This window comes from Gopherus flavomarginatus, chromosome 1 (genome assembly GCF_025201925.1).
Source record: "Gopherus flavomarginatus isolate rGopFla2 chromosome 1, rGopFla2.mat.asm, whole genome shotgun sequence".
NCBI classification, from domain to species: domain Eukaryota; kingdom Metazoa; phylum Chordata; order Testudines; family Testudinidae; genus Gopherus; species Gopherus flavomarginatus.
The window spans coordinates 256,667,686-256,688,756 of NC_066617.1; the positions used below are offsets into that span (position 1 = coordinate 256,667,686).

At 40.9% G+C, this 21,071-nt stretch overlaps 1 protein-coding gene across 9 annotated transcripts in view; it reads left to right on the forward strand.

The window, feature by feature from the left end:
* Positions 1–20,672, forward strand: part of CCDC138 (coiled-coil domain containing 138) — a 68,461-nt gene extending 47,789 nt beyond the window's left edge. For 7 of the 9 annotated variants that reach the window (XM_050921922.1, XM_050921942.1, XM_050921967.1 and 4 more), the window contains 2 exons: positions 18,394–18,532; positions 19,710–20,672. In XM_050921922.1, coding sequence (XP_050777879.1) covers positions 18,394–18,532; positions 19,710–19,881 — 311 coding nt within the window. In that variant the 3' untranslated portion in view covers positions 19,882–20,672. The remainder of the gene's footprint in view (positions 1–18,393; positions 18,533–19,709) is intronic. The other 2 variants (XM_050921958.1, XM_050921982.1) reach the window with 2 other exon arrangements.
* The last annotated feature ends 399 nt before the right edge of the window (positions 20,673–21,071 follow it).

Consider the following 21,071-nt stretch of genomic DNA (forward strand, 5'->3'; position numbering starts at 1 on the left):
ATGTGCCCAGTGTACCAGAGCCAGAGATATTTCCCTTAATGATATTTGTCATGGCAGCGCATGAACCTTTTGCTGTCTCATGCTGTTGCATGATGATATAAAGGACCATCCTCAGCCTCCCTCAATTTCTTCTTACTGCTCATCACTGGTAGTCAGAGCATGTTGCTTTGCTCTGCAAGTGTTCTCCCTTTCAGAAAATTTGTTTTTTCTTGTATGTAGTTAGTGTACTTGTCTATAGTTAGTTAGAATTTTGGAGTAAGTTTCATTTATTATTTTACTTAATTTTTATTTAGAGTGTTGATTTCCACCTGTTCTGGGAAAAGGATCTAGAAGTTACAGTGAATCACAAATTGAATCAGAGTCAACAATGTGATGCAGTTGGAAAAAAGGTTAATGTCAATCTAGGATATATTAACACAAAAGTAAGACACAGGAGGTAACTGTCTAACTCACTCAGCACTGGTGAGGCCTCAGCTGGAGTGCTATGTCCAATTCTGAGCACTACCCTTTAGAAAAGATATGAGCAAATTGGAGAGTCCAGAGGAGAGCAACAAAAGTGGTAAAAGGTTTGGAAAACCTGACCAATGAGGAAAGGTTAAAAAAATTGGGCATGTTTAGTCTTGAGAAAAGAAAACCAGGGGGAACTGATACGTCTTCATATATGTTAAGGGCTGTTATAAAGAGGAAAGTGATCAATTGTTCTCCATTGAACTCCACTGAATTTAGGACAAGTAGTAACGAGGGCTTAATCTACAGCAAGGGAGATTTAGGTTAGATATGAGGAAAAACTTTCTAATGATAAGGGTAGTTAAGCTCTGGAATAGGCTTCAAAAGGAGGATGTGGAGTGCCCGTCTTTGGAGATTTTTAAGAACAGGTTAGACAAAACACCTGTCTAACCTGTGTTACTTTCATGGGTCAAGCCTTGAGTCTTCCATGGGAGGTCCAGCAGACTATTCAGAATTTCCCCTGGGAAGGTTCAACCCTGTTCTCTCAGCAGACTGATGAGAAATTTCAGTGTCTCAAAAGACTTGAAGACTACATTGAAAACACTGGGATTTTACACTCTATTCTGTAAAAAGAAACAATTCTTCCCTCAGTCGTGCCAACGATACCTGCATTTCATGCTTAGGCAGTCTGAGCACTCTAGAAAAAAAGGGGGAAACTGCTAGCAAAGTTTGATGGGTCCACCCTTTAAACTGATGGCTACCTGCTCTTGACTCCATCAACTCATGAAAGTAGCATTTTTTGGTAGCCATTACCTCTGCAAGAAAGAGACGCAGAATTATGAGCATTGGTAGCTTATGCTCCCTAGACAATCTTTTATAAGGACAAAGTACTTACATCCGCATAAAATTTTTTTGACTAAAGTAGTGTTGGAATTCCACCTCAATCAAGTGATATACTTATCCAATTTTTTCCTAAGCCCCATTCTCATAAGGAAGAAGAGACTTCATACCGTGGATGTTAGAAGAGTAGTAACTTTTTATTTGAACAGAACTAGATTGTTTAGGTCATCCTCCCAGCCGTTGATGGCAATTGCAGACAGGATGCAAGGCATTCTTGTCTTGATTCGGAGAATCTTGTCCTGGATTTCCTCCTAAATGTATCTGTGCCATGACATTTCTAATGTAACCCCTCCGGGTAGAGTAGTAGGGCACACCACAAGATCTCAAGGAGCGTCCTTAAGCTTCTGCCTTAAGTACCTATAACAGGTGTTTGTAGAGCAGCAGTTTGGTTGTCAGTACATACTTTTACAACTTATGCTATACCTCAGCGTTCCAGAGATGATGCCAAGTTCGGATGAGTAGACCTTCAGTCACTCTTCGGGTAGATTAGAAAATCCACCCCCAGAGTGCTTGCGAGTCACCTGAAGTGGAGTGGACATGTGCAATCACTCAGAGAAGAAAAAACAGTTTCTGACCTTCGAGATGTTGCACTTGTCCATTTCATGACCCCCTCTCCTTCCCCTTTATAGAAGAATGATCCTGGTATTTTCTCATGGAGGCTGCCCTAATTCTTCAGAAGGGGCCTCATCAAAGACTTCTTCCAGAAGTACTTCCCCTACTTTACCCATTGATGGATGCAGGAGTTCATTGTTGCGAGAGCCGCCTTTTGGGAGGCTAAGAGCTTCTGAGCTTTCTCAGATTCAGAAGCATAATAAGTCAGTACCAAGTTAGTCAAAGTCTCAAAGAACACCATTCCTCCTCAGAAAGCTCCTCTGGTACCGATAGTAAAGTGTGCCCTTCAGTTTACTGTTCTCAAATACTAACTCATGTTGTGTCTTTTGATGTTGACCTGTTGACTCTGGTGTCCTTTCAGGGGTCATCGAGACTAGCTCTTGCTCCAGCAGAGACATTGGGTCAGTCTTCTCTGATCTTGGTGGAACAACCGTGTCTCTCTTTACTGACAACACTAGAAGCTTATGCTGCAGCAGAGACCTCTAGTATCTCTCAATAACATGGTTTATCACCTCTTGTTCAGGGCAAAGATTCCCTCATTTGGCACTGCCGCAGATACTATGTGTCTTAGCTATGGTACATTTCACAGTGGCTCTACTGCTGTCCAACCCTGTACCGCAGTTGACCTCTGCACCAATGCTGATGCTGATTTGTTGTACGGTACCAGCAGTCAGGAAGTCATCCATGCTTTCTTTGATGCTTCGAACCCAGCACTGATCCAGATCCCAGTCTCCAAAGAAAACCCCCAGTACCACACTGATGTGGGCTTCGGACTACTCCAGGTCTTTCTTGGAGTCTAAAGATGGCTTGCTGATTACATGTTACAAACACAGTGGGCATCCTCTAGATCATGCTTTCAGTTCTGCAAGTGACCTTAGACAGGGGCAGAGCACAGAACTGGGAGACTTGGACCTGGCATTCCTGGGGTCCAGTACCATTCTGACCCCCTCAGTGGTCATACTGGATGCCATGAGGGATACCTCTAGCTTCCAGGTCACCTTCTCCACCCCCTTGTAAAGTCACAAAAGCCAGGAGGGATGTCTCTCCCACTGATAACTGGAGACAGGTGATGGGGGTAGTGGTGGTATTGACCGACCTTGGAGATCGGCATCACCAAGGCTACCCCAGCAGTTGGTGGAACAGTACGCTGATTCAGTACTGCAGGATCAGCCTTAGAAAGTCTCTCCAGTGTCTCCTCTTAATGCTTTGTCCTCATCACTGGATGAGGCACTGTTACTGGAGACGTCGTCCCTGGTACTGGATGATTTCAAAGTATACCAAAAGCTCCTTAGATGGATGGCAGCTTCTCTTGAAAAACAAGTTAAGCTTATAGAAGAGAGCAGCCATAAGGTTATTGATATTGTCCACCTAGCTACAGCAGGAAAGATAGCATTGTTGATGGATATGGGTATCATGCAGCCTATTAAGACTCTGTGTCAGACCCCCTCATACATTCCACCAGTGACCAAACTCATTGAACAGAAATATCAAGTTCTGTCTGGGGGAGGATTGAACATTTTTATACATGTCCCATGCTAGGGTCACAGGTAGGGGCACTGTGAATGAGAGAGGTCTCCAGGGACAGTATAAAGCCACCTCCAAAGGAAAACATGCAGAAAAACTGTATCTGTTTAGGAGGAAGAGTTTTTTCACAGCAGGATGACAACTTCACAGCTAAATATCAGGTCTTACTGTACAGATACAACTATATCAACTGGTGGGCAATCTCTTAGTTTACAGACAAACTTCTGGGGAGCTCTAGAGAGCAATTCTGAGCCTTGGTTATAGACCACCAATTGGTTGCTTGTTCAGCACTGCAGACTTCACTGGATGTGGCAGATTTGGCAACCAGATCCATGGTGACAGCTGTCACCATGAATTGTTCTTGGCTGCTGGCCTCTGGAGGTACAGTACAACAAACAAATGAAGACCTCACTTTTGAAGTACCTGATTTATTTTCATACAGGATAGATAAAGCACTTTACACCTCACAGGATTCTAGAGATGTTTTGAAATTCTTAGGGCTCTCTATGCACCATCTACAAGAAGGACCAAATATCATGCTTAGTCACAACCAAGCGGTAGTACTACTTTTTCTGACAGTCAGACCAGTCTAAGAGGAGGCAAAGATCACAAAGATGGAGGCTTTGAGCTCCTACTTCTTCTTTGTTATCATCAAATAGGCATACCCAGGCCTCAGAACAGCTGGCTTGACTGCTATATGGAGAACAGTGTACTCAGCAACCTGAATTCTATTGCCCTTTTCCCTCCTGGACAGGTTATCCCACTTCCTACATATATGGCAGGCTATTAATTTGGACAAGTTGGTGCTAAGCATGGTGGAATCTGATTATACCCTGCAGTTTCTTTCTATCTCACCTTCCCTGACCCTCTTTAGGGAACCTTCTCCGAGGTCTGCCATAAGACTATAAGTTCAGACTCTACATACTTTGGGAGCTGTGGAAGAAGTGCCCCAGCCTCATCAAGGGAAGAGGGTTCTATTCTCAATATTGCCTAAAACCCAGGGCCAGATGAGGTCTTAAACTCATTCCAGACCTTCGGAATTTAAACAAATACATCAAGAAGTTAAAGTTCAGTATAGTATCTGTCACTGCTGTTATTCCTACCCTAGCTCCAGGAGACTGTTATGCTACCCTCGACTTGCAGGGATGTCTGTTTCCATATGGCGATCCATCGCTAAAGTTTGTGATAGGTCAAGATTACTACCAATTCACTGTTCTGCCCTTTGGTCCATTATTGGCACAAGGCGTTTTTACCAACTGTAAGTCTGTGGTAGTGGCGCACCTTCAGCACAAGGATGTCTAGGTGTATTCTTACCTGGATGATTGGTTGATTTGAGGTCATTTAAACAGGTAGAAATTGTTATACATTGAATTCTCCAATTGTTCCGTTTTTTAGGCCTGAAAATAAGCAAGGAAAGGTTGATATTATCTCCCGTACAGAGGGTGGGGTCATTGGAGTTATTCTGGATTCCACCATCTCCAGAGGTCTTCTACAACTTCCCAGGTTCCATGCTTCAGGATCTTTATTTGTGTCCCTCAAGAATTACTGCAAGGAATCTCCTTAGACTTCTGAGTCATATGTACATATGTGACCCTCATCTGCCCCATGCCAGACAGCACCTCAGAGCAATGCAGGCTGGGCTCAGTGCGGTTCAGTGACCAATTTGTGCAGTTCACCATCTGCACAAACAATAAGCATCCTGATCAAGGTGCTGTCCTCACTGGACTGGTGGATGCACTAGGAAGTCCTATTTGCTCCCTTTACTCCATCCATTACTCTAGTAAGGATACATCAACCATGCAGTGGGGAGAGTATCTAGATTGCTTCCAAGCCCAGGGGCTTTGGTCCCCCCAAGAAGCAAGGTTACACATAATTGTCCTTGAGCAGCGAGTGATTTTTGCTGCATGCCAACAGTTTCTGTCTCATGTTTGGGACAACATTCTCTAGGTATTCATTGACAACATCACAGCGGTGTTTTATGACAACAAACAAGGGAGTACCAGGTCAAACTGACTGTGCCAAAAGGTTTTCAAGTTATGAAATTTCTGCATTCAGAATTCCTAGCTCTCAGGGCATCACACTAACCAGAGTTCAGAACATACTGGCTGATGATTTGATCCAGTCTTTCACCCAAACCACAAATGGTCTCTCAACTCAGACATCCTGTCTGTGGTGTCTCCTATAGAGTTTTTTCCCCCAAAGATGGACCTGTTTGCAACCTAACAGACAGGAAATGTCCCCAGTTTTGCTCCAGGGGAGGTCACAGCCATTTTAGTTCAATTCTGCAATTGAACAAATCATGCTCTAAAAGGATACCAATATATTTGCTGTGATTATTTTACTGAAGGCCTTTCTGGATCATTTATATGGTCTTGAATGGCATCTATGCATTCTCATAATTGCATTTAGAGATACATTTGCAATATGATGTGGCAGCATAAAACTCCAGTTGAGTTTTGGGTTGAACATGTAAGGACATTTTGTCATAGGACATGGGGAGGTAATAGGTCCTTTCTGTATGATTGTGGTTTGATTGCATTTGAAGTATTGTGTTCCGTTCTGGGCAGCTTATTACCTGAAAGGTATTGACACATTTGGAAGGAGCGAAGAAAAGAGCAACAAAAATGGATGGAGATTATAAAGATGGATTTACATAGAAGAATTAAGCGAGAAATATATATACCTTGCATATGCAGTGTTGTTGTAGCTGTGTCAGTCCCAGGATATTACAGAGAGGTGGGTGACGTCATATCTTTTACTAGACCAATTTCTTTTGGTCAGAAAGACAAGCTTTTGAGCTACATTGAGAAAGAGCTGTGTGTAGTTCGAAAGGTTGTCTGTCTCATCAACAGAAGTTGGTCCAGTAAAAAATATTACCTCCCCCACGTTGTCTGTCTAATATACCTTGCTTAGATGTCTATTTAGGGCATAATAATCTACAAATATTGCAAATAAACCCACAGAAACATTTATTATGCTAATTATATTCTGACATAATTACCAGTAATAAGATGAAGATTAGAAAAAAGAAAAATTTAACCCTTACCTGCTCTCTGGTGTTAGCTGTATTACACTATCTACACTAGAGGTTTGCACAAATAGTTTAGACAGTGGCATTTGACCATCTTGCTGAAAATTAAAATCATGTTAGACACTGAGTGTGGGAACCCTATGCAAGCAGTTGTAAACAAGTCTCTAACTGACGTTACTATAGAAAACTTTTTTAAAAATGCAAATAAAGAGAAATAAGTATAAATACAGTGCTTTGTTAAAATATTATGCTTTGACTTTTTTAAATAACTTAAACTATAATTTCTAGGTGATTTTTTTTTCTTCAAGCCATAATGGTTGCTTACAGTGGCAGCTTCAGAAATGAAAATTCTAAGTAGCTTGTCCAGATACTTCACTCCTGCTTTATGAATTTTCAAATGGCTGAACTTAACTAAATGGGTTCAGTTTTCCTTTAACAGACAAACATCAAAAGCAAATCTTTCCTTGTTATACCTTGTGATGAATTGGGCATCAGATTTTGTGATGAAAATGCTGAAATTGCAGCTGGGGATTGAATGATGGAGGGATGATGCAGGAAAGAGAATTTAGTCTGTAGCTTAAAATAAATAGATATAACCTAAAGAAATTTGTAGCTACCAACATGTGTGCCTCTCATTGCCCTGATCATTTTGTTTCTTTCCTATTCTTCTGCCTTTCTTCTGTTTTTGGCTCTTTTTATTGTTTGCTCTATCATGCAGGAACTACCTTTCTCAGGTTTGGAAACCACCTAGCAAAGTTTGGGCACTACAACAATAAAAATAATAATAAAGCAATACTACATCAGATATATTTTAAATACTGGGTCCAAACAACTGTGGTCATTCATCAATAAGATACAGGAACTTAACTTAGCAAGTTGTTCCTCTCTCTTTTATAAATAAATTACTGCAGGTGACTGTATGCAACAGGGAAACAATTTCATTTCCTCCTAAGTTCTTTGCTGTTCCACAATCATAGTGAGGGACTTCTCCAAACGGTCAGTCATGTTGTCAGTATTCTGTCACTCACTTGTGTTGCTGCCATCTCTTCTCCCTCCTGTTGGTGTGTATGTACATTAGCCACTGATGCTAGTAAAAGTTACATCTCCACATGAAGTGGAGGCAAAACCCTACTGTTTAATTATTCAGCATGAGACTCTCACAAATATGCTTTCTATCTGTGTTCATTTTCGAAAATGACATGTACCTAAGTTTAGAAAGGAGATTTTTTTTTTTTTTGTTTCTAAAGACAACAGCTTGTGAGATTTTATGACTGTTGGTGACTGATCACTTTCAGGGGAATCTGATGTAATCTGTCAACAATAATTAATTGCTTATTGTCTTTTGCAGTGTACTTTTGAAACTGAACTACTAATGCAAGTTGGTACAGATTTCTAAGGATGCCTGTGCAGGCTTGCACAGAATATTATAACTTGTACAAAACCTGACATGACAGATATAGACTTCATAATCACCAAAAGTTTACAAGAAAAATTAAATATAATTACTGCAACCACAGACCACCAAAATAGAAATTTATCAAATATGTTTTAGAAGCACTTGTTCATCTCCACAATTATTTTTCAGATAAATGTGCATTTAAACGTATTACATTAACATGGGCTTTCTAGCAATTTACAGTAGTATCCTTCCAGAAGAAGTTACTAAGAGATTTTGTAAACTTAGTTTATAAAAAAAATTCTCTTAAAATACATAAACTATTTTTGATTGCTCTACTTCCAGCTAATTATATTCTGTGAAACTGAGCAATTATTTCCACTTCGATGGTGGTTCTATTTTATTAAAGTAGTCAATCTTTTCTATAGTATTTTTATCTTATGCCTTATATTCTGTGTTATAAACTTTATCAAAATATTAACTTTTTTCTTTACAATTTAATTTTATTTCAAAAGGAATAACATAGGGAGGTCGTAAGAAGGTTTCCCTGTCTTTATGTCCTGTGAGCAGAGAGCCAGTTAAGTAGGATACTTGTGTGTGTCTGCAGAGGTGTCTCAAGTTGTGGATCAGTTACTTTTTGTTTGTAAGCAGTTTGGAGCAAGGAACGTCTTTCTGTACGGCACCTAGCACAATAGGGCTGTGATCTGTAACTAGGGCTTTCTGGTGCTACAGCAATACTACTACTACTACTAATGTACTTAGAGGTGACTCCCATTATCTTCAAGTCAGTGGGGAGAGCTTGCCACCATCATCTGCCCAAAATGCATTCAATCTGAGCCTGAAGGCATACATCATTCCACGAATGTTTTTATACTCACTTTATTTTTTGTTGCCTGAAGACATATTTATTTAAACAAACTTTGTCTATAAATTAGTTTATGGGTGCTAGTGGTCTTATTCATCTATATTTGATAATACTTACTATGTTTTCACTAGCTTTCCTGTCTCACTTTCCTGTTACCTGTTCTTAGGAGTAACTCCCGTGGTAAACAAGGTATTCTTCAGCTTCCTATTATTATAAAATGATTCACATCACTTCTTCATTGGTGTAACGTAGTCTGGGAGGACTGCTGTCCTTATCATAACTTGGAAATGTCTACTCATTTCTTGTGTCCCTGGGACACTATAAGAATTTCAATTGGTCTTGCTTCAATTGCTGCCCAGTAACTAACACAGTCTGTTAAGTATTTTTGCTCAAGAGAAAAGTTACTACCTTTCTAGGTCAAAATTCCTAGAAGTGGCTTATGTGACAAGAGTACAGTAGTTGAACTGAAATCCTCTGGGAGATTAGTTCTTTCAGTATGCTAGGTGAAAATTGTTTTCACATTGGAGCCTGAGTTCCCTTTGTCAGATTGTGTTGGGTGTTGAATTGTGTGCTGGAATGATATTCCTTTCTTGAACTATATATTTTCCTCCAGGAGGGTGTTTTTCTAGATCTTTATGAAACTGGCTTTCTGCTGTCTTGTTGTCTGGTATTTTAAAGTCTTCAGACGCTTCACAAGTGTATGTTCCTGAACCCGAATTTCTTTTTTTTAATTTGCCTTGTATTATAAACCATATTATCATCATATAGAGGAATATACGTTCTTGCCTTTGTTCATTGCCTATTCAAAATTCCCCTCTAGCCCTCCCATCTCCTGATGTGGATGGGAATTTTGGATGACTCCATGATTCTTCTGGGATGTGAATCTGCCTCATACAGTATTTTTTTCCCCTGTGTGATTGGAGAATCTGAGAGTTTTTCTGCTCTTTAGTAGAAACCCAGCCCTATTCCTCTGCTCCACATTTACCTGTTTTATTCTTCTGTTATGTCTTGTCACAAACCTGGATTGTGAGCTCTCTGAGGCAGGGGAACTTTGTGCAATGTCTCAATCACAAGGGCCCTGATTATTGCCTGGGGACCCTAAGCATGACCATAACATAATAATGGTAACTTTAGAGAGAGAGAGAATTACCCACTTGTGATTTTGCTTCTCTGAAGATACCTTTTATTTCTACCTTTTCACTGTCCTTTCAATTGTTGATTTTTTCTGATGATCTCATCCTATCATAAATATTTGTACACATATTACTTTTGCAATTTAGGAACTTCTCTGTGTCATGCTCATCAAGGGAATTAAAAATGTCTGACCTAAAGGGGTGTCTTAAAGAGCAAAAATTCATTGACAGCTAAAGGACCTCAGCCTGTTTCACTGTAGGGAAACCCAAGGGTAGGAATCCAGTGAAATTATACTTTCAAAGCAGAATTACAAGAATTAATCATTTCATCTACCTCTTCATGGGTCCTGTAAATGAGGAGGGTTTCTGTTACTCTTCCACTCTATTAGCCTATGTTTTGTCAGCCTTCTGTCATAAGTAACTCTATGGTCTGCCTTTGCTGTTCCTCAGCATTCCCATCCAATGGCATGAAACGGACAGTCCTTGTTAGTATTGCTACTGTCCACAGAGTAGCCGCATGAAACTGGCAAATCTTGTTAATTTCACTTGGCGTTGTTATAGCTATAAGAAGCAGAAAAAGACACTGGAGTCGTCTGTTTGTGTACTCAGGAAGGCAATATTGCATTGCTTTGCATAGAGGTTACTTTTAGAAGGGTATCTTCACAATCATATGGGCTAGAAACTATATATAAATGAAAGCTTAAATTCTGCAGAAATTGATGAGTTAGACCTTCATGCTGACAAGGGAAAGATTCCCACTTGTCACTGCCAAGTAGATTTTTGTCAGCCACTGTTCTAAATGGTGTTAGGTTGCTTGAGTTGTGCTTTCTGGGATTACAGTTTATACTGGGTTCAGTAAAGCTCCTAAAATAAATTACAACCTTGTATTCGCTCCGAGGCTATCTATTATGACTAATAAAAATATATCTGTCCTTGTTTTTTTAAACAAAGATGCATCCAGCTTCACTAAATTGATAGCAGCACCTTGACATTTCATTTATAAAGTGCTTTACTCAACACACTTGCAAAGGATTTCAAAAGAAATACACTTTCTTCTTTGAGTGCTTGCACACGTCGATTCCATTCTAGGTGTTCGCGCGCCCACATGCAGAGTTATTGGAGACTTGCCTTGGCAGTATCTGTAGGGTCAGCTGTGGTGCCCCCTTGAGTACCACGCTCATGTGTCAGTATATCAGGCACCGCTAGTTAGGCTGGAGCATTAGCACTGCGCTGGACAAGCCTCAGTCAGCACCAGGCTCGGTGCAGGACGTGCTGGTTGGCACTGTGGGGAAGGAGCAAGTGTCCACCCCAAGACCCCCCAAGAGCCCCCTTCCCCTGTGGGAGAAAATGCCCCAGGCCCTCCCTCCCGGTGGTTCAGTCATCCTCCTCCTCTCCAGACAAGGCGATGGCAGTGCCCTCCCGGGCTAGTCCACTGGATGACTTCAGGGAGCATCAAGCACTGATCTGACGGGCGGCCACCAACTTGGGCTTCGAGGCAGAGGAAATGGCGGAACAATCAGACACATTGTTCAATGTGCTCTCCACGTCCATGCCAGCACGTGTCGCACTCCCAGTGCATGAAGGGGCCCTAAACATTTACAAAGCCATCTGGCAAACCCCATTCTCCATTCGCCCACTTCCGAGCGGGCTGAAAAGAAGTATTTTGTCCCTGCCAAGGGGCTCGAATACTTATACATCTACCTGCCCCAGGGTCATTGGTCATGTTGGTGGCCAACGAAAAGGACAAATGGACCAGCTAGTTCCACCCCCAGGAATAAGGAGGCCAAGAGACTGGACCTTTTTGGAAGGAAAATTTATTCCACGGCCAGTCTCCAGTTCAGGGTGGTGAACCACTGGGCTCGTTTGAGGCATTATAACTTTAACCTCTGGGATGCCCTCCTTAAGTTTAAGGACTCTATGCTCCAGGAGGCAGCCCAAGAGTTAAGGTCTGTCTTGGAGGAAGGTACCGTGGTGGCTTGGTGCTTCCTCCAGATGGCCTGGGATGCTGCTGATTCGACGGCCGGGGTGGTTGCCTCAGCGGTGGCCATGAGGTGCAGCTCCTGGCTTCAGACTGCCAGCCTATCCCAGGAGATGCAGTCCTCCATACAGGATCTCCCATTCGATGGCGTCAAGCTGTTCTCTTACCAGACGGATGCAAGGCTGAACAGTGTAAAAGACACTCGGGCCACCCTTTGCTCCCTGGGGATGCATACACCTCAGTCTGCGAGGAAGCCATTCTGGCCACTCCCAAACCAAAGGCCTTGGCAGCCTCAGCAGGGACCTGCGAGGAGAAGGGACGCTGGGTTTAATTGCCGCCACCCTTCATCCTCCCAGTTGCCTATGCAACCTGCCCAGTGAAACACCGTGGAGGCCAGAAGTGCTCATTTTTAGTGTGCATTCGAGCAACGCACTAGTCACCTCCCCAGATCTGCCCCACCTTTTCCTCAGCCATCTCCATCCCTACTGTTCAGCCTGGTTGAGAGTCACCTCAGACCATTGGGTGCTAGAAATTGTGTAATTGGGCTATACCCTCCAGTTTTCAGACACCCCTTCCCCAACCCTCTTCAGTGACCCTTCTCACAAGCAACTCCTCATTCAGAAGGTAAACCGTCTACAATTGGGGGTAGTGGAGGAGGTTCCTCCGGAAATGAGGGGGGAAGGTTTCTTCTACTGCTATTTCCTGATTCCTAAGGCAAAAGGGGGCCTACATCCCATTCTAGACATGCGGTGACTCAACAAGTACCTCAAAAAGTTGAAGTTTTGCATGGTATCCCTGGTCTCCATCATTCCCTCTCTGGATCCAGGAGACTGGTACGCCGCTCTCGACTTGAAAGACGTTTATTTCCATTTCTCTATTTTCCAAAGACACAGATAGTTCCTCTTTTATGGTAGGCCAGTGCCATTTCCAGTTCATGGTGCTCCTCTTTAGCCTCTCCTCAGCCTTGCAGGTCTTTACAAAATGATGGCCCAAGTAGCCGCTTACCTGAGACATTGGGGCGTCCAAGTCTATCCTTATCTCAATGATTGGCTCATCAAAGGCACATTGTGGGATCACGTGCAGAGCAGTCTCAATTTGTTGTGGTCCACATGCCACAATCTGGCCTGTTTGTGAATGAACAGAAGTCAATCCTCATACCAGTGCAACAAATGGAGTTTATTGGGGCAGTTCTCGTTTCCACATGGTCTAGGGCATTCCTTCCAGAGTCCCGTTTCCAAGCCATGTCGAATGTAATCTACCGTGTGAGGGATCACTCGCTCACCACCTCCTGCACTTTCCTAAGGCTGGTAGGCCACATGGCTGCTTGTACTTATGTGGACTGACATGCCTGGCTCAACCTCCAGTCTATGCATACATGGTTGGCATCGGTCTACATCCCCAACAGGTATGTCCAAGACCTAGTAGTCAAGGTGCCCGACCACATCTGGGCATCACTGGCATGGTTGCTGGACTGTGCATCGGTGTTGCAGGGAGTCCCCTTCGTGGCCCCGGCCCTGTTGCTGACTCTGGTGTCCAATGCCTCGGACCTAGGCTGGGGAGTCCGCCTAGGCAAGTTCAATACACAGGGCTGCTGCTCGGGGGTTGACCGCTCCCTCCACATAAGTGTCCGGGAGCTCAGGGCAGTCTGCTTGGCCTGCTAGGTGTTTCAGCCCCAGTTGCAAGGCAAAGTGGTTCAAGTCCTCATGGACAACGCCTCCACAATGTTTTATATCAACAAGCAGGGCAGAGCCCAGGTTGTCAGCCCTTTGCCAGGAAGCTCTCAGTCTATGGGACTTCTGCATGCAGCATGCCATTCATGTTGTGGCAGCACACATCCCCGGAACCGGAAATGTATTGGTGGATCACCTCAGCAGAACCTTCTCATCTCGCCCTGAGTGGTATCTCCACCCCGATGTAGTCAACCAGATCTTCCAAAGGTGGGGGTTTCCCCAGGTTTACTTGTTCGCGACTCACCAGAACAGGAAGTGCCACCAGTTATTGTTTCAGGGGATCAACAGGGGCTCCCAGTCGAACGCCTTTCTGATTCCCTGGTCAAGGGCTCTGATGTACGCTTTCTCGCCGGTGCCGTTGCTTCATAGAGTTCTCAGGAAGATCAGGCAGGACAAGGCCAAGATCATCCTAATAGCCCCGTCTTTGCTATGCCAGCACTGGTTCAGCACACTCATGGATCTGTCAATGGCATCCCTGATGCCACTGCCCCTCTGGCCAGATCTCCTATCGCAGAACCATGGCTGGCTGTGCACCCAAAACTGGCAGCATTGCACCTCACAGCTTGGTTGCTTCATGGTTTACTGCCGAGGAATGGGAATGTTCAGCCTGAGTTCAACAGGTCCTACTGGGAAGTAGAAAGCCCTACACGAGACCAACCTATGTGAACAAATGGAAATATTTTGCATGCTGAGCCTTGGTCCATGAGGTTAGGCCTTAGCAGGCCTTGCTGCAGCTGATCCTGGACTACCCTCAAGCATCTCAAGCGCCAAGGTTTGGCTCTTTCCTCAATTAAGGTCCACCTGGCCTCTATATCAGCCTTTCACTCTCCATTCCAGGGCTGGTCGATTTTCATGCAGGGAGGAATAGCTTAGTGATTTGAGCATTGGCCATCTAAACCCAGGGTTGTGAGTTCAATACTTGAGGGGGCCATTTAGGGATCTGGGGCAAAAATCTGTCTGGGGATTGGTCCTGCTTTGAGCAGGGGGTTGGACTACATGACCTTCTGAGGTCCCTTCCAACCCTGATCTCTATGGTTCTATTCTATGATGGTCCAATTCTTGAAAGGCCTGGAGCAGCTTGGTGTCCTGTTCCCTTCTTCTGCGCTCCTGCAAGGTGGCATTCCTGGTATCAATAACTTCTACCCGAAGCGTCTCTGAAATTAGGCTGCTTACATCAGAGCCACCCTATACGGTGTTCTTCAAGGACAAGGTCCAATTGTGAGCACATCCAGCTTTTGTGTTTCACTGTTTCACACAAGCCAACACATATTTCTGCCAGTCTTCTTACCAAAGGTTCATAAGTCAGAGGAGGAATGTGGGCTGCCCTCTCTGGTTGTCAGGAGGGCACAAGTCTTTTACATGGAGAGGACTAAGTCATTTCACAAATCATAGAGTCATAGAATATCAGGGTTGGAAGGGACCTCAGGAGGTCATCTAGTCCAACCTCGTGCTCAAAACAGGACCAATCCCCAAAGTCAACGCAGTTCATCGCGGTGGAAGATAGGATGAAAGTACATTCAGTTTCTGCCCAGAGAATTTCTTCCTGGATCAGAACCTGCATCTGTTTCTGCTATGATCAGGCGAAGGTGCCTCCACTGGTGGTTGTAACTGCCCATTTGACTAGAGCTCAAAGCCTCAGCAGTGGCCTTCCTGGCCCATGTGCCGATTTCTGACCTCTGCAGGGATAACATCTGGTCGTCTGTGCATACGTTCATGTCTCACTATGCGCTTACACATCAAGCCTGAGATGATACTGGCTTCGGTAGAGCAGTGTTGCAAACCACACGTCTGTGAACTCCGAGCCCACCTCCAGGGATTCTGCTTGTGAATCACCTAGAGTGAAATCAACATGAGCAAGCACTCAGAAGAAAAAATGGTTACCTATCTTTCATAACTTGTTGTTTGAGATGAGTTGCTCATGTCCATTCCATTACCCTCCCTCCTACCCCTCTGTCGGAGTTGCTGGCAAGAAGGAACTGAGAGGGCGTAGGGCCGATGGCACCTGATGTAGTGATGCCAGAGCTCAGCACTCAAGGAGACATCACAGCCAACCCTACAGATACCACTAAGGCAAAAGTCTCCGACAACTGTGCACATAGGCGCACACATACCTAGAATGGAATGGACATGAGCACCACCTCTCAAAGAACAACAGTTATGAAAGGTAGGTAACCATTTTTTCTTTACTTCATTGCCTTAAGCTGTAGTTTGCATATTTTGCTAAGTTGCCTTAAGTAGGACTTACAAATGAGTTTAAGACAAGGAAAAAAAATAAATTAAGAAACGTCTTTCTTCCCAATTCCATATCCCTTTGCTAGATATGACTAACCCATGCTATCAGTTAGAAAATATAGTGTATATGTAAGAAAGTCAAAGATCATTTTGTTAGCTTTCTGTATCCTTTCTGTGAATCATATTGAAATATCAGATTGCTTTGAAACAGTGAATAACTGTTGTCCTTTATTTCTTAAATTAAAAACTAAATTTTCAATGTGTTTGTCTCATCATATAAGCAAAATTTGTTGAAGCAATTCTAGAATGTGAAATTTTCTTGATATTTTCTGATTGTTGCTGTTGCATAACAGGGTGGATTGATTGAAATCACTTGTTTTAATCATAGTTTAAATCAGGAAGCAGGAAACCTTGACTTAAATAATTGGTTTTAGTCTGATTTTGCATTTGTACTTTTTAGTTATTGTCCTAAAGAAAAGTTCTTTCTCATTAGCTGTTATAACCATTGGAACATGTTGATTTGCAACCAAATACAGCCTTTACGCTCAATTTGGTATTTCCTTTTGCTAACTGGAAGAATATACTGTATATGTACATATGTATTTAAACAATTATATAGTTTAACCTACATGTATTTGAATTCTCAATTTTAACATATTTTATGTTAGAAAGTGGTGATTGGTAAACCTTTGATATTTTTTTTTTACCCCGGGTTTGTGCCAAGCTGCATTTGGATGGAAATTGGAATTAAAAGTGTACAAAAGCAACATTTTACATATGTTTTTTATTAATTGCATAAAGTTACCTTATATATGCAAGAATCATAAGAAAGAAAACAAGTTTATCAGAGCATATTTCGCATTTAAAATGTATTAAACAAAGGAAGTATTACCTGGAGTTAGTGAATTGACAGAATTTGAAAGTATTTGGGTGCGTAAGGTCTTGTCTACATGGTGGGGTGGCTAAGGTGTTCTACGGTGGATGCGTGGGAGATAGGATGATTTCTAAAGCGCAGTAACATGTTGCACATTAGAAACAACACTATGTTAAAGCTCACTAGGGAACCTTTGGCGTGCATCAGCCGGGTCTACATTGACCAATTAATGCACAACGTGTTAGTGCACTTTAGAAGCCAAACCTCTGTAGAGCATCTTACCCCACCATATAGACAAAGCCCTAAAAATGCAGAGCAGAAACTGCAGTACTTACATTTGGAAAAATCTAAATACCAATATTTGCTCCCTTGTAAAGACTGAAGGAAAAAAAAGCTACTTAATGTAGTTTACAACATTGTGATAATTTATAAACCTTGAGTTGATCTAAAAAGTTAGCTATTTACCCCAGTTGTACCATTTAAAAATAGGCACCCTTTGTCTCATTGTAATTTGAGGAGGGCTTATTGATGCTGCTGTATTTTTTTTTAATTTAAATTATTTTAATGGACTAAAGTAGGCTTAGGCCTTAATGTAAATTGACATAATTTCAAATGTAATTTGAAATAGGTTTATTTTAAAAAAAGAAAAATATATTTAACGTAAATAAAAATTGATTTAAATAAAACTAATCTGAGTTTTTAATTTTTGAAAAAACATCATCTACCTTTGGGTGGAACAAATGCACATTCGTGCCCATTTCACAAGATGGGGACTTAGCAATATGATGCATGTATTTGTATTTGCAGTCTCTTTGCCCTGTCAGGCCAAAAAAATGAATTGTTCATCCTTGGTGTCCTTATTAGTTTTTTGAACTCTTAAACACAGAATTTGATGGTTTGTAATTATAAACTAATTTGTTAGGTACGAAAATGTGGTGATAAAATGTGGATTGATTTCATTGTGTATATATGAGCAATAAGATTGTGGAGAAGAGAACAAAAGTGAATAGAAACACAACATGACTTGACCAAAAGCTTTAGGTATGCAGGACTAATGGAGTTATATTAATATTTATATGGATCAATCTTCTTTTTTTTTTTTTTTTGCTCACAGTTTTTATTGCACCTGTCTCAAAGCTGAGTACTACTAAACAAACATTTTGGTAATGACAGATTACTTAGTTTCACATTAGCTTCTATAAGTATTTCAGTATCATCTGCTGACATGTACTTTTGCAGCTTCTTAAAGCAATACTGCTTGGTGAACCACCTTTGGCACTGCTTAGTGCTTCTGCCTGCTGATGACATGATGTGCACAGCTGATATGTGAGTTTCTGATAGGTGTGTCAAAGATGCAGAATTATCGCTTGAGTTAAAAGTAGCCCTCCCTCCTGCCATTTTTTATTGTTCAGAAAGAAAAATGCTTTTACTGTGTTTACTAACTTGTTTTATATTCATATTGTTGGTGACGTCAGCACAACATTGTAGCTCAGGTTCTGTAGTTTCTGATTCTGCTAGAGTTTTATGTCAAAAGTGCAGTAGAAGCCAGAAAGTTACGTAGTTTGTCTTGTTACATTGCAAGTATAAAGTGCACTTCATCTTTTATTAACTATAGTATTGGATTTTTTCTACCAAATTAATTGATGAGAACATTACATTACTGCTTTACAGGTTTTTTGCAGCCTTTCCTAGAAGCCTGCAGCAATGAGTCCTTTTTCCGTACTTGTTCTGTGTTGCTTCGAAATCCTAAACTCGATCTACTGATAGTGGAAAAACTCAGCATTATATTGCAAAAACTCTCCAGAATCAAGTAAATATTTTTTATTTTGTAGTCTTAGTTATCAAAAATTGCTTTTTTGTTTTCCTCCTCATAAGTTTTCTGACTCCATTTTCTCTCCTTGACCCTAAGGTTTGCTGAGTTATTGTGTAACATAGTTTTTCTGGGTTGAAATTTACAAAAGGGCCTATGTGACATAGGAATCTAGATCCTATATTCAAAAGTGATTTAGGCACTTAGAATCTTAAGTCTTATCCACTTACTGAGACAGTTAAGTTTCTAAGTGCCCAGAAGTCATTTCTGAAAAGGGAATTTAGACTTTTAAATTTGACCCTTTCTAAGGATCTCTCTCTGCTTGTTGCTTTATAAATTTATTGCAACAGAAATTCTCCCCTGCCTAACGATATCACATCTTGTACTGAATTATGCCAGTGCATTACATGATTTGATTACTTCTCTTATAAAACAACAGAGAGCTAAATTAAAGTCTTTTATTCACATTAGGTACTGAACACTTTTTTCCCTAGAAAATTAGGGATATATAGATTAGTTTTGATCTTCTTGAGGATAAAAAACCAACAAACAAACCCTATAGCTCTAGGTGGGGAAAACAAGATAAGTTTCTAAGTTGAAAGAAAAAAACAAACTATTTTTCATTGGAGATAAGTTAGAATTTAATAAATTGTGATTTTTTTTCAAGCAAAATTGCTTAAAAATTTGTAGACTGAAAACAATCTCACATCCCTATCAGCTGTTGGATCTTCCAGTGTTGGATCTGTCTGCAGTATTTTTAAATATCGTTTCTTTCTGTCTGTATTTCCAGAGCTGTCTCTCTCCCCCTGCATTCCTCCCTCCACTTGGTCTGCTACCCAATCCCACTTTCACAGCTTTGAAAACTTGCTTCATCTCTTCCTTAAGGTTTCCTTGGGCTACATTTAAAAGCCGTTTATCTGTGGGAAAGGATACTTATGCATGGGGTCATGTTTATTTTTGTCACCATGCAGCAAAACCATAGCAGCTCAGAGAGAGACCCCATTATCACTGACAATGTAAAAAATCACATTCATGAAATATAAAATACAACACAAATTTTGGTTCCATAAAAAAGTCAGTCTCTCCAGAATAGTGATTTTGAAATTCTCTTCCCATACTTGAAAGTAATCCAATGAATTTTTGTCACTGACTAATTTTATATGAAAATCTTTTGCAGAAGTAATAAGAAGATGTTTGAATTGTTTACTATTCATCTAATGATCCAAGAGCTGCAGAGGACAACACATCCAAATCATGCTTTTCTCTGTATTAACCTCAATTCAATTCTTTTCAATTTGGGCTTAACAAGGACCAACTCTCTTATCTCCAGTCTAAGCACAAGTCACTAACGAACTGTATTTTATTATGGTTTATGTTCTGTATAATTTGTACAAACAAGATTATATTTATTTATAAAAACTAGCAGACTAGCTAACAAGAACATCAATAGCTCATTTATAACTGCATGGGTTAGAATTTGTTGTGTTACCCTCCCTTATAATCAGTGTATTCATTCAAAAAGAAGGTGGGAAATTGCACAATCTTCAAGAGGCCTTCTTTGTTTTTAAATTTAGCTGAAATATACTACAGGTTTAGTGCTGTGCTGTTCTAGAAAACTGTCCTGTTCAACACAACTGGCACCTGCTTGCTAGGCACACCACTAGTACCTACTTTCCTCACAAAGTTGTGAAATATGAGTTAACCTTAAAAATATTAAAAATTTAAAATCTTCAATGTTTTACCAATATTTATTATTGTTTTTTTGTTTGTACAGGTGGCACATAACATGGAAACAGTCTTTTTGCAAATGTATTTCAGGAAAATGCTTGTTTTAATGTACTGAAGTCAAATTTTGATGAAATTGGACTTGATGTATATTAGGTGTATTTTGAATGAGAAACTTTCTCTGGTCTGTGATATCCAGTATTTACAGGAATCGCTATTCACTGTTTTCTCTTTACTTATATGTATTTGCTGTACATCGCTGTGCTTTATTAAGTCATGATACTGGTTTTGTATTTTTTTATGGATTTTGATTCTAATATCTCTGAAAATATAAAGTATTTCTTAAAATTTTTGGAATAATATTATTTCAGTTAAAAGCCATAATCTTTTAATAAAACAAATCCATTTTCTATTTTATTAATTTCCAAAAGGGATGTAGTCCGGTCTCCTGCTTATGCACACACTTTTCCATATGTACTTTTCAAACACTAACAGCCAATTAATTTTGTCATTGATATGAATAGGTATTGGTACTCAAAAAAATGCATATGTACACAAAATGAGTCACTTGACCCAACAAGTCTTTCATTTCTAATGTTTGATTATGCCATTCTGTGAAACTTCAAGATATATTCTTTGCAGCTCCTTGTAATTATATAATTGAAGCTGTGATTATAATTTAAGAACCTGCTTTATAATAAATCTGTGTTTGATTAACTCTGTGGCCAGTCCATGTGAAACTTCTTACAAGATTAGTTCTTTGAGTGATTGCTCAGGTGTATTCCACTATAGGTGTGCATGCTTGCCACATGCA